Raw genomic sequence first — 15926 nt, forward strand, 5'->3', positions numbered from 1 at the left:
CTCTCTTTGTTTTTCTCTTATCTAGATCTGTGGAGAAGTGTGAAAATAAAGTCTACTACAGTGAGATACAGAGTATACTGAATCCCTCTCTCTCTCTTTGTTTTTCTCTTATCTAGATCTGTGGAGAAGTGTGAAAATAAAGTATATTACAGTGAGCTACAGAGTATACTGAATCCTTCTCTCTTTGTTTTTCTCTTATCTAGATCTGTGGAGAAGTGTGAAAATAAAGTCTACTACAGTGAGATACAGAGTATACTGAATCCCTCTCTCTCTCTTTGTTTTTCTCTTATCTAGATCTGTGGAGAAGTGTGAAAATAAAGTATATTACAGTGAGCTACAGAGTATACTGAATCCTTCTCTCTTTGTTTTTCTCTTATCTAGATCTGTGGAGAAGTGTGAAAATAAAGTCTACTACAGTGAGATACAAACTATACTGAATCCTTCTCTCTTTGTTTTTCTCTTATCTAGATCTGTGGAGAAGTGTGAAAATAAAGTCTACTACATTGAGATACAAAGTATACTGAATCCTTCTCTCTTTGTTTTTCTCTTATCTAGATCTGTGGAGAAGTGTAAAAATAAAGTCTATTACAGTGAGATACAGAGTATACTGAATCCCTCTCTCTCTCTCTTTGTTTTTCTCTTATCTAGATCTGTGGAGAAGTGTGAAAATAAAGTCTACAACAGTGAGATACAGAGTATACTGAATCCCTCTCTCTTTGTTTTCCTCTTATCTAGATCTGTGGAGAGGTGTAAAAATAAAGTCTACTACAGTGAGATACAGAGTATACTGAATCCCTCTCTCTCTTTGTTTTTCTCTTATCTAGATCTGTGGAGAAGTGTGAAAATAAAGTCTATTACAGTGAAATACAGAGTATACTCAACCAGATGGAGGTGCCACACACCCCGGGGTCTGTTCACGGTCGACCGGTTTCTCGGCAGGACACTAAGCTTGGAACTCACTCGCGGTCTCCGGCCAGCTCGCCAACTGGAGTGAAAGAGAAGGATGAAGAATTACCACAGCCTATTCCTTCTGAAAAGAGGTTTGTCTTCAAGCTATTTGGGGGTGGGGGGTGGCGGTGGGGTGGGGTGGGGCAGGAGGCTGAGTGAATAGTGAATAGTACACCTTTGGAACGAATGTGGTTTAATCATATCATTTTACAAGTGTCAGCTTATTAGAGGTGACCACTTGAGCAGATTTCTATTTGATGCCCAAAGATCACTCTGTGTGTTAATGTATATATATTTAACAATCAGTGTCCACAGATTTGATTGTAGATTTCTAAAAACAATATATCTCACACATGAATAGTGCTAATGAAACTTCATGGCGTTGTCTTAATATGTGTTGTATGTAGAACTAATCAAAATGAAATAACCAACTCCAGTATGTACATGATTTAAACACACTATTGTGCAACATTAACATCACATGAGCACAGTTTGTACTGTGTACTTGATGTTGTAGTTTAGTCTGACAAATCGTCTTATAGGAAAAGCCCTAGTAAAGGAGGTCGCCGTACCCCGACCCCAACCACCAGCAGGAAACTAGCAGTTGATTGCACCGACAAGTGAGTATTGGTTGTGTGCTTCTCACAGTTATACTGCATATCTCACACTGTTGTGTGTGCTTCTCACTCATGTTCCAAACATCTCACTTTGTGTATGCTTCTCACAGTTATACTGCTTATCTCACACTGTTGTGTGTGCTTCTCACTCATGTCACAGACATCTCACTTTGTGTATGCTTCTCACAGTTATACTGCATATCTCACACTGTTGTGTGTGCTTCTCACTCATGTTCTAAACATCTTGCATATCTCACACTGTTGTGTGTGCTTCTCACTCATGTCACAGACATCTCACTTTGTATATGCTTCTCACAGTTATACTGCTTATCTCACACTGTTGTGTGTGCTTCTCACTCATGTCACAGACATCTCACTTTGTATATGCTTCTCACAGTTATACTGCATATCTCATACTGTTGTGTGTGCTTCTCACTCATGTTCCAAACATCTCATTTCTTTTCACATTACCTGTCCTCAAACAAGTGCACCTCCCCCCCACGCAAGTTGTCTGGTTCGAACATCCCAACAGCCAATGGGATGGCTTAAATTCTTCTACTGCATACTGCTCTCTGTTTCCGGTCACATGACTCTAACTTCCTTCTTTTTCTCTTCACTGGACGTCTTTTCTTTGGCTCTGTTTCAGAGTCACCTTTTTTATCTTCTTTGGTTTTGTATTCGTGTATTTTGGTAGAATCTTTTCCTCCATTGTATTTATTACTTCGTTTTGCGTATTTCACTTGGTTTTCCAAGTGTTTATTTTACTTGAAATGTTTGTTTTATGTTGTGGGTTAGCATTGTGTTGGCCACCATTTGCAAAATGTCGTCTTTTGTTGACCGGCTTTGTGCTTTTTCATGGTTGTTTGTTCTTTCTATTTCACAGATAGAAATTATTATCATGTCTGATGTTAGTGTTCAATATCTTGTGCATGCGTGTTTATGCTGTAAAAAGTTTACCGCCGGTGACGACCCACACGACTTATGTCCGGGGTGTCGTGTTCCGTGTGCTACTTACTCTCGATGTGAACTTTGTTCGGGCCTATCAGAAGATGAATTCTCTGTGTACCTGATGGTGGTGTCAGTGAGAGCTAAGAAGGTGGACATTTTACATTCCATCTTGCCGTCCATGCTTCAAGAGACTATGGCGTCGATGGCGACTACTTCCAAACCAGCGGATTCGGGGTCAGGACCGGTTCCAGTCCCCTCTTCGGGCAGTTCGGTTCCTTCGGTCCCACCTGCTGAGAATTTGGATGACAAGCATCCTGCGGCCTCTACTCAGCCCTCTAAGAAGCCTGCTCATTCCGGTAGACGTTCTACGGAATCCACGGTTCGCCGATCTTCGGTACCGTCACGGGACAAGGACAGGGCTTCATCGGCACATCGGAGTCGGAACCGTATCCGTTCTCTGCGGCCCTCATGGCTTCCTACGGGTTCCATGGACCGTCATCGCAGATCTTCAGTTGACATGGCTTCCAAGGCCTCTGATGGTTCTAGATGGGACCGTCCACGGTACGGATTACCTATGGGGTCCGTTACGGCGGACAGGCTTGCCTGTGCTCGAGTTATGAGACACTTCGCAGATGAGGCTCCAGCGGCCTCCGTCAGTGATGGGTACCCAGGGTCTTTCCTGACGATGCGTCAGTGCCTTCGATGCTGTGACTGTAACCGATTTCCACGATCTTCATGGCCTCCCACAGGCATCATGGACACTCGTCACTGATCTTCGGTTGAAGTGGCTTCCACAGTTTCTGAGGGTTCCAGGTGGGACTGTCCACGGTTTGGTTCATCCATGGCTTCCAGTCCTGCCGATCGTCTTGCCTGTGCGTGAATTATGAAAGATTTTGCAGATGAGTTTCCGGCTGCTTCCGTTATAGATGATACGGATTCTGCGGACCACATGACGGTGAGGGATTGCCTGGCTGCGGTCTACAACATGTTCCGTCATGTCTACTTCCACTGACGCCTTTCAAGACGGGCCCGACACCGATGTTTGCTTCGTTTGTTCCTTGGCGGCCGGTACTTTGCAAGTCGGTGCTACCGACGATGTTGCAGATGACGTTTGCTTTCATGGCTGCTGCCACGGTTCCTGTGGTTTCAAGGAGGGTCCAGTGATGGTTCCAGCAACACCTTTTTGTGTGTGTGTGTGTGGCCCTATCTAGACTTCGCCTGTCTTGATTTTTCCGTATGCGGGTCATCCTATGGCTTTGCTTTTGCCGTTTACATCGCTTGCGGCTACTGTGGAAAGGATTTCAGCAGTTTTACCGGGTTAGCGTTCGTCATACTTATACTGCATATCTCACACTGTTGTGTGCGCTTCTCACTCATGTTCTCATTTCACAGTTGAACTGAACATTTCACATTTCACTCATGTTCCAAATATCTCACGTTATGTACTTCACAATTGTACTGAATATCTCACTTTGTGTGTGTTTCTCGCCATTGTATTAATCATCTCACACTGTTCCCAACACCTCAGTTTACATACTTCACATTTGCACTGAACATCTCACTTTGTGTGTACTTCTCACAGTTGTATTGGATATCTCACTTTGTGTGCTCACAGTTTAATTGAAACAATTGTATTGCTTTTGAAAAACAAATTGATTCCAGTTGTATTGAATATCTCAATTATACTGAACTTCTCACTCTTTTATGTGATTTCTGCTGATGTACCAAACATCTCACTCTGTTGGTGCTTCTCATAATTGTACTGAACATCTCACACTCACCATTGTACTGAACATCTCACACTCACCATTGTACTGAACATCTCACACTCACCATTGTACTGAACAGCTCTCAACTAGTGTAAGCATCTCACACTTGTACAACTCGCCTGTTTTGTGTACTTCTCTCTGATGTACCAAACATTATACTTTGTTACACTGCATAATATCTCATCTTGTGAATTCACCTCAAAGGTGTACTGAATATCTCACTTTGTGTGTGCTTCTCACAAATATACTGAACATCTCACATTGTTAAGTGTTTTTCTCACAGTAGTATTGACCATCTTGTGTGTACTTGTCATGTATGCTTCTTTCATTCCTTTAGCATTAACCCTATAGCTTTAACCCTAACAGTACTTACTTTTATTTGTCCTCCATTAGACATAACCCTAATATAATTATTAAATGTAGTAAGTTTACTTAGTAAACTTCTTCTTAGGCAAATTACAACTCTAATTGTTATGTTGAAGCATGCAGTTGAGACTGGTCTAACAACCACCTGTCCATAATAATGAGCATAAATCCTGCCCAATGCATTTCCTTCTTTATTTTACCTGTATATAACAGCCACCTATTTAACACAGCCAGCAGACACTATTTTGTGACCAAAATGAATGGTTGAACCTGCTAGTTACTAGATTTTTTTCAAAATGGACAGTTGAACTTACAAATGTACCATACTGGCCACAAGAGAGAGAGAGAGAGAGAGAGAGAGAGAGAGAGAGAGAGAGAGAGAGAGAGAGAGAGAGAGAGAGAGAGAGAGAGAGAGAGAGAGAGAGAGAGAGAGAGAGATACACACACACACACACACACACACACATACACATATATACACATATATACAGTCGACCTTCGATAACTCAAACTTCGATCTTTCAAAAACGTCGATCTCTGGAAATGAAACGGCGGTCCCGGCCGAACTGCTATACAAACTAGTAATAACAGACTTCGAACACTCAAACTTCGAACATTTGAAAAACTCTATCTCTCAAAGTAATTTTTTGGTCCCACCATAAAAAATTAAGGGATATTGCACTTCCAAAACTCGAAGTTTGTGGAGTGACTGAGCCTTTTAACTGTACCGGTAATACTTTAAAGAAAAATGAATTGTCACCCAAGCCAAGCGTGAGTGCCCTGACTGGTCTCGGCTATCGATGATACACGCAGTAATTACAGAATAATAGATCGCCGACTATGCGGAACGAAATGATCCTACATGCCTGCATTTGGTTGTCGGTGTTTGTACACGGCAGCGGGCCTCATTACACAAAGTACGGATAGTCTTGTAATCTTCAAAGAACTGTTGTAATAACAGTTAACGAGACACTGCAACAGCGAACAGCCATGGAAGCGTGTGCTAACCTTAGGTGCTACCTGCAGAACCGTGAACATTTGGAAGAAATGCTGCTCAATCTGTGCAAGATTACAGACACAGTAATGAAAGACGATTTTTTAAGCAAGTGTGCCAAACAATCTTTAATTAAATAAAAATTCTGATAGTTCTGCTCTTTGTACTTTGTGATTTGAGAGCTATAAATTATTTTGTACTGTTGTGAATGTTTTATATGTGAAAAAAAAGTACATAACCTAGTGCTATTTGGCATACAGTGTTTTGATTTGTTATGTTATGTCCCGCTATGTTAGTGAGGGTTTTTTAAAATGATTTTTGTGATTTACAATAATTTTGCTATTTATATTGTGTATTTTTTATTTGGTAAACAAACGTACTTAGTGCTAATCGACATCCAGTATTTTAATTTATTAATAAATACAATAAAAGTACATAGAGATGTATGTCAAATTGATCGGATTTATCTCGTTTCTGTTAATATTTACTTAGTTTTATCATATACACAGAAGGAATGTGCTAACATCTGTGTGTTGGGGACAGGGATGGAGCAGCAAACGTGTCTTCCGATATCAACGAAATGATAATACTACAATGCAGTTTCACTTTGGGGTCTGCTGTATGAATATATATATATATATATATATATATATATATATATATATATATATATATTGGCCTGTCCCAGTAACAATATAAAGTCATTGTTTTACTTAAGTTAAAAGAAAATAGGTACATGCTTCAGTGCATCATTGATGTTATTTGCATCTCAGTTTGGTGATGTTGTCGGTCATTTGCTAGAAAATATGTGGCAGTAAGTCTTAGTCCTGGTTTGTATTTGTTTCTAAAGCTTAGTTTCTTACATGTGATTGTTTTCACATCGGCTCATGTAAAATTTTATTTTATGTGTATAGAGCAATGCATGGCACCAGTATACGACCACTTGAGAAATAAAAGATCATAAGATTTTCATTTTATTGGCATTTGCTAATATTTGTTTTTCTTTGTACATACTTACTGCCAATGCTATTCCTGAAATAGATCCAAGTTTTGTTTATGCAGTATACCCTGACCAGAGTAGGTGTGAGTGTCGCAATGAACAGTGTAATATTCAACCATTTTCTTATTAAGTATAAAAACTTAACTTTTATATTTATTTTTCTAGTTATAAAAGTTTGTGATGTTTAATGACACCATTAGAGCACATTGATTTATTAATCATCGGCTATTGGATGTCAAACATTTGGTAATTTTGACATGTAATCTTAAAGAGGAAACCCGCTTCATGTTTCTATTAGTAGCAAGAGATCTTTTATATGCACCATCCCACATTATACAGTCGTGGTGCACTGGTTGGAATGAAAAATAGCCCAATGGGTCCATCGATGTTTATTTAAGGATTGTCTGTTATTTCTTTTACGTTCGTCGGGGTATCAACATTCTCACATAAGTTTGCGGATTATTTTTTTCGTTCATACCCAGATGAACATAAAAGAAATAACAGACAATACTTATAATTAAATTTGAAACTAATAATAACATTTATTTTGAATAATTTTTCTGGTTAAAACAAAACGCTCAGTAAGACAAATTACCAATATAAAATGACGTCATAATTTTTACATTCATTGAATATGAACAAACTCCCGTTGCTATGTTTGGACCAATGGGATGACATTATATTATAATGAATGTAACAGAAATTTTATTATTTTATAATGAATGAAACATATATCAAACAACTAATCTAGAAAAATGTTGATTTTAACAGCTGTGACATATATTCATGCATTTCCGCACACATGCACCCTCATCCTTGTATCGACATCCACGCACGCACTCACACTTTATAATGAACAGTCTCTTTGGTCCTCTCTCAGTTTACAGGTAAAGATATTCAGTTAAAAATAAAGAAAATCTAATTATGTAAATCATGGCAAAAAGCAACAAAAGACATAAAAGTAGTACATTTGTGGTTCTTGGGAATTTATTTTGGGAATCTATCCTCAAGCTTTTCTATTGGTCGAATTCTGGGGCAACCCTCTTCATCAGACATCATTATATAACCAGGTGGTCATTATGATCAAAATTATTGTGATTGAGGTTAACTTTGAATGCTAGCTCTGAATATAAATAAAAACATTAAAGCCAGTTTAAAGATTTTCAATGGAGTAAAAGAATTGCAAATGTTGGATGGTGTAAACAGCATTTTATAAACATGGCCTATTATCATATTATCACCATAGGCGATACAAATATACTTACATTTATTCACATTTAACGTTTTTGGAAGAAAGAATGTTTACGCTGTTGCATATGTTAAAAATATTTTGGGGAAATCTATATACTGTTCAGTTTAAATGTGTATAGAAACTGATTAAATATACTGGTCGAATACTGGGGACTGGTAGAATGTTAACAGGGGTCATTGCCCTAATCATCTAAAAACCCATTAAAGCCATTTATTAAAATATCAAAATGCATGCAATTTATGAACTGGTTTTGTTTTATGTCTATATAAATTTGGGTGTGAGAGTAAATTACTCATTTTAACAAGCCATTGTTTACCTGTATTTTCATATATTACTAGGGATAGCACTGAGTTTGTATATTATAAATTGTTTTTAGACCCTACCTGTTGCCGGAACTTGTGAAACACTGTCCGAGTGTGTATATTGTTAATTGTTTTTAGACCCTACTTGTTGCCGGAACTTGTAAAACACTGTCCGAGTGTGTATATTGTTAACTGTTTTTAGACCCTACCTGTTGCCAAAATTTGTAAGACACTGTCTGAGTGTGTATATTGTCAATTGTTTTTAGACCCTACCTGTTGCCGGAACTTGTAAGACACTGTCTGAGTTCGTATATTGTTAATTGTTTTTAGACCCTACCTGTTGCTGGAACTTGCGAGATTCTGTTTGGAGCTAGACTTTGCTGATCTTGCTGAATCCTGCATTGAAAACACAAAGACATGCATTATAAAGGTGAAGGTCAATCTGTTTCACTTTAATTTTTAAATAAAATACTGTATTTCTAAAATAACTAATATATTTAAATTCATGGTAAGCCTGTGGAGCTGTAGCTATGACAACACATGTACAATCTACATGTATCAAAATATGTCTGTCTATTTTTGAAAACTTCAACTAATCAAGCAGTTTTCAATTAATGTCTCCTGAATGTTATCTTTATAGGATATTAAACAAGCTTCCATTTCTTATCATGGTTATATCCCCAGTGAAATAATTTTCCGTTGTCACGAGTTTTAGCGAGTGACAATGAAAATTATTTCACGAGGGACATAAACATGATACGAAATGATAGCGAGTTTAATATCCTATTTATTACCCATAATCTATCTTAATTTATGTCGCTCATCTCGTTTTGTTGACGTTCCTGTAACTTAGTGTAAGGTTGTAGTGCACTAAATGATGACGTCATCGTGTGGCGTCAAAAGTGTGACGTCCCTCTTAGCATTCTAGTGGGACATATCACTTTAATATGTACCAGGATAGTTTTAACCATATGGGTAATAAAGTTGTATACTATATAATTATTTGGCATGATTTATCAAACTCATTAAAATCTCTTTTTTTTATTAAATAAAAATTGATATAAAATATTTTTTTAGAAGTAATTTACAAAAAATCCAATTGACATATCTATTTCTAAATTGTGGGTTGGGTTGATCAAATAAATGGAGTATTTTTAATGATGTTTTTGGGTGGTTTTTTTCAACAATGGTTTGATATGTTTTGTTTTGACAGGAACCAAGTTTCTACCTGGAGCTTGAGTTTCTTCAGTGTGAGCTGATGGTGAGGTCACTGGGTGACAAGCAGGAGTCTTACCAGAAGTCTGTTGTTGAGGTTCGTGGTATTACAGTATATGAATGGTGTTTAATATGGTATGTCTGGTCAGTAGAGAAGTCTGTTGTTGAGGTTCGTGGTATTACAGTATATGAATGGTGTTTAATATGGTATGTCTGGTCAGTAGAGAAGTCTGTTGTTGAGGTTCGTGGTATTACAGTATATGAATGGTGTTTAATATGGTATGTCTGGTCAGTAGAGAAGTCTGTTGTTGAGGTTCGTGGTATTACAGTATATGAATGGTGTTTAATATGGTATGTCTGGTCAGTAGAGAAGTCCGTTGTTGAGGTTCGTGGTATTACAGTATATGAATGGTGTTTAATATGGTATGTCTGGTCAGTAGAGAAGTCTGTTGTCGAGGTTTGTGGTATTACAGTATATGAATGGTGTTTAATATGGTATGTCTGGTCAGTAGAGAAGTCTGTTGTTGAGGTTCGTGGTATTACAGGTAGTACTAGACCAAATAACTTCCGGCTGGGTCAAAGTTGGAGGTGCACCGAACTTTTGATAGAGAAGTGAACACCACAAGTCCTGTGATTGGTTATAAATGTGAGTGTGTTGGTTGTAAAAAATAATAGTTTTATCTGGGTTAAAAAAAAATGCAATTTTATTTCATCTAGTACCAATGTGTCAAGTAGCCTTGTGCTTGAAACATGTATGGGGTACCTGTAAAAAAAAGTACTCGAATTTTGTGCGGAACTAGGGTAGTCATAGACGCTACCCGTTATCTCAGAAACGAGCAGCTTGACCCCCATTTTTTTCTGATTCACTTTAAGTGTGAGGGGTGGTAGTATTTATATCCGTGTCGTTTATGTCGGTTGATACGTTGCAGGTAGGAGTTTTTGCCACATATGTTACTATTGTCGTCTATGGGATTTGATTTGGTAGTATACACCCTATAGCACATATTCAGTGCATAATAAGAAATATTATGATTTTGTCATTTTATTTAATTAAACTATACTGGTTGATTAATTAGCCATCACTCGACCATGCAAGTTCACAATGACCTTGACCTTGACAATAATCTCTGTACATGGCTCTGAATGGAGTTTGAATCAAAGTTAGCACTGAAGAAAAGTTGGTTTTTACCTATAATTCATACTGTAAAGATTTCAATAATTTCTTTTTACATGGTATTTGACTTGCCATATACAACTGTTCTTAAATATGGTATTATATATAGGCAACCTGAAGTAAGATTTTAATAGCAATTTATTTTTATATTAAAAATAGCATGTGCCAATAGTGGGTTAATGTCTTTAGTTTCCATTAACATTGTTAATTTTTTATGTATGAAATTCTGAAAACTCAAATTGGTAAAGAACTTGTTTTTTATTGTCATTTTGACATATTTATAGGATGCTAAGTTATATTTTAGACAAAATAGTAGTTTTATGAAAAAAATTAAGTAAATTTGAAGAAAAACTTTACCAAAAACATAATTAAATTTGTTCTCACTATTGTGCCTTCTGTTCTTATTTGTACATAACAATAAGGTTGTTAAACATATACTTAGATCTCCAGATCATTTTTTTTCTCTTAATAATCACTTAGTTAGCTCTCATGAAAAGCATTTTGAGTTTATACTAGATTCAGAACCAATTTTTTCAGATTTGATTATCTGCCTTGGATTAAGTTGATAATTTATTTTATTGTTAAAGCTGTATTACCTAATGTTACTAGCTAAATAAAATGCTGGATTACAGATTGTAGGAATACATCTAATATACATATTGTATTCATCCGGATTAGAAAATAATGCAAGAAAATAGATGTTAGGGTAATTTTGTCATTTAAAAATAGTTTTTTTTCAGTAATTAATCAAAATAAATGTGTGAAAGCTGCATGATAATTCCAGATATCACAACTATTAAAACCTCCAACTACAGTAGGCTATAAATAAAATATAGTCAGGAATATTGGTGGCTGCCAATGGTTTTCATGGTTCGTTATGAAAATCAGCATGGCCGATGGATTTGAAATTCCCACACCTGGTAACTTGAAGACACCCACACCCAGCATACAGGATTTCCTCCCAACACTAATGTTCAGGACATTAAGTCATTACTTCATACAGGTACAGTCATGTTTGTGTTTCCTTCCTCAGACAGGGTATTTTTTTAATACTGATATTTCTTTGATGTGCCTGTTAAGGTCTTCATAATCTAGGGGTCAATCATGTGCATGTGTTTTAATGGAATTCTTTAAAGGGGTAGAGGTACTCTGACTATCTTTGTTGTCTCTATATATATACCTGAGTACACAAACCCAACTGAAAGTAAATATCTTCAGGAGTTTTATTTTAAAACATTTTGTTGTTTAATATGACATATTGCATTTGTACAAAACTATATGCAATATATATGTTTTTTGAGGTGTACATTATATTAGGTTGCACTGTAGAAACAACAGTATCAGTGAGGTTGTCAGTTTATGTCAGAATACACCAGATCCTGGTTGTCATAAAGACACATAGCTGGACACTTTTTGAAAAATGCATGTTATCAGTATAGGTAGTACTAGACCAAATAACTTCCGGCTGGGTCAAAGTTGGAGGTGCACCGAACTTTTGATAGAGAAGTGAACACCACAAGTCCTGTGATTGGTTATAAATGTGAGTGTGTTGGTTGTAAAAAATAATAGTTTTATCTGGGTTAAAAAAAAAGCAATTTTATTTCATCTAGTACCAATGTGTCAAGTAGCCTTGTGCTTGAAACATGTATGGGGTACCTGTAAAAAAAAGTACTCGAGTTTTGTGCGGAACTAGGGTAGTCATAGACGCTACCCGTTATCTCAGAAACGAGCAGCTTGACCCCCATTTTTTTCTGATTCACTTTAAGTGTGAGGGTGGTAGTATTTATATCCGTGTCGTTTATGTCGGTTGATACGTTGCAGGTAGGAGTTTTTGCCACATATGTTACTATTGTCGTCTATGGGATTTGATTTGGTAGTATACACCCTACAGTATATGAATGGTGTTTAATATGGTATGTCTGGTCAGTAGAGAAGTCCGTTGTTGAGGTTCGTGGTATTACAGTATATGAATGGTGTTTAATATGGTATGTCTGGTCAGTAGACAAGTCCGTTGTTGAGGTTCGTGGTATTACAGTATATGAATGGTGTTTAATATGGTATGTCTGGTCAGTAGACAAGTCCGTTGTTGAGGTTCGTGGTATTACAGTATATGAATGGTGTTTAATATGGTATGTCTGGTCAGTAGAGAAGTCTGTTGTCGAGGTTTGTGGTATTACAGTATTTGAATGGTGTTTAATATGGTATATCTAGTCGGTAGAGAATGTGGCAACGATGATATGTAGTGTATTCAGGCTGGAAAATTAGCTGAATTGACAGCAAGCGCTCATGAGTACTCTCATTCCTGAACAGGGACACTGGGACTCTGGGACTCTGTAAAAAAAAAAGTAAAATCTGAACACTTTATTCACCGGTAACACAATGAGTCATTTCACAGGAATGGATTATAATATGAAAATAAATTATTGTACAGAATTTCTTGGAAAATAATTCTTTTTCATTTTTAAATCTCCTGAAAGTTATAGCTGTATTATAGTGCATAATAAACTGAATAATTTTATGTTATCTTCATTGGTTTTACAGTGTTATGTATCTGATTCTGCTTAAGCCGTTATATAATATAGTTATTTCTGCCTCTCCTAGGTGCGCCTGCAGGCGATTAAGCGTTGTGAGGAGGCAATCATGAATGCCATCCGGTCAGGGAAGCCCAACGTGATCCAGGCCGGCTGTGTGACGCAGTGGAATCTCTGTCTGCCTCTACTGCAGGCTAACCTGAGACACCACGTCCGCAAACCTCTCATACTCGTCGCAGAGGCACTCGCAGATATTCAGAGGTATTTCACTACATATCTATACAGAGTTACTGCAGACTAACCTGAGACACCACGTCCACAAACCTCTCATACTCGTCGCGGAGGCACTCGCAGATATTCAGAGGTATTTCACTAGGCACTCGCAGATATTCAGAGGTATTTCACTAGGCACTCGCAGATATTCAGAGGTATTTCTTCACAGAGTTACAGCTTGTTGGCCTGGTTAACACTGGATTTCCCCCAGTCCCAGCCAAGAGTGGGTTGTAGCCTTGTGGTAAAGTGCCTGCACGAGCCATGTTGAGTCATAGGATTGATTGATCAGCCTTCATGGACCTAATGGGTTTTCCCATCCCAACCAGTGCCTCATGACTGATACAGTATGTGCTTTCCTGTCTGGAAAAGTCTACATAAAGGATCCCTTGCTGGCTGGTATTCAGTAGTAACTTCTGTGGGAGAAGCAGATTTCTCATCTTATATTATAGGCCAAGTGTTGAAATAACTGTTACACACCAAACAGCTGAGGAATTAACCTATCATTCCTTTGCTTTGCTGTCCCAACCATTACTGTGGTATGTATTACCTATTTAACTGCAATGGATCCCCCCCCCCCCCCCCCCCCCCCCCCAATATCTAGAGGTACAGTGTGTTAAAAGCTGGTTTGTGTGTTCTGTTGCAGTCTGCTGGTCCAGCTGAGATGTCAGGTGCACACAGAGCTGACCAAGTGTGAGGAGGATCGCGAGCAGATACAGGTGGCCATGGACCACCTCAAGAAGGTAAACATCTCTCATCTGTCATAATCAGGGGGTAAACATGTCTATACACCTGTTTCCTTTGTGAACATGTCTGTACACCTGCTTCCTTTGTGAACATGTCTGTACACCTGCTTCCTCTGTGAACATGTCTGTACACCTGCTTCCTTCGTGAACATGTCTGTACATCTGCTTCTTTTGTGATCATGTCTGTACATCTGCTTCTTTTGTGATCATGTCTGTATACCTGCTTCCATTGTGAACATGTCTATACACCTGTTTCCTTTGTGAACATGTCTGTACACCTGCTTCCTTTGTGAACATGTCTGTACACCTGCTTCCATTGTGAACATGTCTGTACACCTGTTTCCTTTGTGAACATGTCTGTACACCTGCTTCCTTTGTGAACATGTCTGTACACCTGCTTCTTTTGTGATCATGTCTGTACACCTGCTTCCTTTGTGATCATGTCTGTACACCTGCTTCCTTTGTGAACATGTCTGTACACCTGCTTCCTTTGTGAACATCCCTGTATACTTCCATTATTTATCCTGTATAATTACCTATAGACACACATTAAGAAGCTTCAGTAACGTGTGTTTCAGGCCCTAGAGCTGGATGATGGTAACATTTACAGAGAACGTCTCGAGGTCGCCCTGCACAGACTGGAGCTGAGGTCAGAACTCTACAAACAGCCGGACAGACCAGAGGACCAAGCTGCCATGATCATCGAACAGGTAAACACATCACTGATCATCAATACTTATAAACACATCACTGAACATCAATACTTATAAACACATCACTGATCATCAAACATGTAAACACAACACTGATCATCACATAGATAAACACATCACTGATCATCAAACATGTGAACACATCACTGATCATCAAATAGATAAACACATCACTGACCATCAAACATGTAAACACATCACTGATCATCAAACAGGAAAACACATCACTGATCATAAAACAGGTAAACACAATACTATCATTGAATAGGTAAACACATCACTGATCATCAAACGTGAACACATCACTGATTATTGAAAAGGTAAACATCACTGATGATTGAACAGGTAAACACATCACTAACCATCGAACAGGTAAACACCATACTGATCATTGAACTGGTAAACATATAACTGGTCATCATACAGGTAAACACATCACTGATTATCAGATAGGTAAACACCTCACTGATCATCAAACAGGTAAACATATAACTGGTCATCATATAGGGAAACACATCACTGATCATCAAACATGTAAACACATCACTGATCATCAAAGGTAAACACATCACTGATCAACAAACATGTAAACACATCACTGATAATCAAACAGGTAAACACATCACTGATAATCAAACAGGTAAACACCACTGATCATCAAACAGGCAAAGACATCACTGATCACCAAATAGGTAAACACATCACTGGAAAGCAATGACATTTTCTGATGTTATTTCTCATGCCTTTAAAGATCTGAAATTTTGAGTAAGGTATTGAAAATAAATATTGGTTGATAATAAAAATTTTCACATTTGAAACAACTGAATAAAAGACTGATAACTTACATCAAAGCACTGTTTCACAGTAATATTATTACATCCAAGAAAATTCCTTAAAAATAATAAAAAGGATAATGGAAAAATACCTTTAAAAAGTTGTAAAAAGTCAAGAATTTATCATGTGTATGAACCCATTTGAGACAACAAGCATGTTACTGTGAACATCTAAAATATACAATCATACGTCATATGTAATGTCATTTCAGACTCAAACTGCCAACTTTGGTTTATGTACAATAGGA

At 37.6% G+C, this 15926-nt stretch overlaps 1 protein-coding gene across 2 annotated transcripts in view; it reads left to right on the forward strand.

Moving 5' to 3' along the window:
- The window catches only part of LOC121382793 (cilia- and flagella-associated protein 46-like), a 28534-nt gene extending 13590 nt beyond the window's left edge, over nucleotides 1-14944 (forward strand). Inside the window, exons 8-14 of one of the 2 annotated variants that reach the window (XM_041512404.1) lie at nucleotides 825-1040; nucleotides 1491-1568; nucleotides 8527-8626; nucleotides 9410-9508; nucleotides 13187-13377; nucleotides 14033-14129; nucleotides 14711-14944. In XM_041512404.1, the coding sequence (XP_041368338.1) occupies nucleotides 825-1040; nucleotides 1491-1568; nucleotides 8527-8626; nucleotides 9410-9508; nucleotides 13187-13377; nucleotides 14033-14129; nucleotides 14711-14902 (973 nt within the window). In that variant the 3' untranslated portion in view covers nucleotides 14903-14944. The remainder of the gene's footprint in view (nucleotides 1-824; nucleotides 1041-1490; nucleotides 1569-8526; nucleotides 8627-9409; nucleotides 9509-13186; nucleotides 13378-14032; nucleotides 14130-14710) is intronic. The other variant, XM_041512405.1, reaches the window with a different exon arrangement.
- The last annotated feature ends 982 nt before the right edge of the window (nucleotides 14945-15926 follow it).

The sequence above is a fragment of the Gigantopelta aegis genome, chromosome 10 (genome assembly GCF_016097555.1).
Source record: "Gigantopelta aegis isolate Gae_Host chromosome 10, Gae_host_genome, whole genome shotgun sequence".
Lineage (NCBI taxonomy): Eukaryota > Metazoa > Mollusca > Gastropoda > Neomphalida > Peltospiridae > Gigantopelta > Gigantopelta aegis.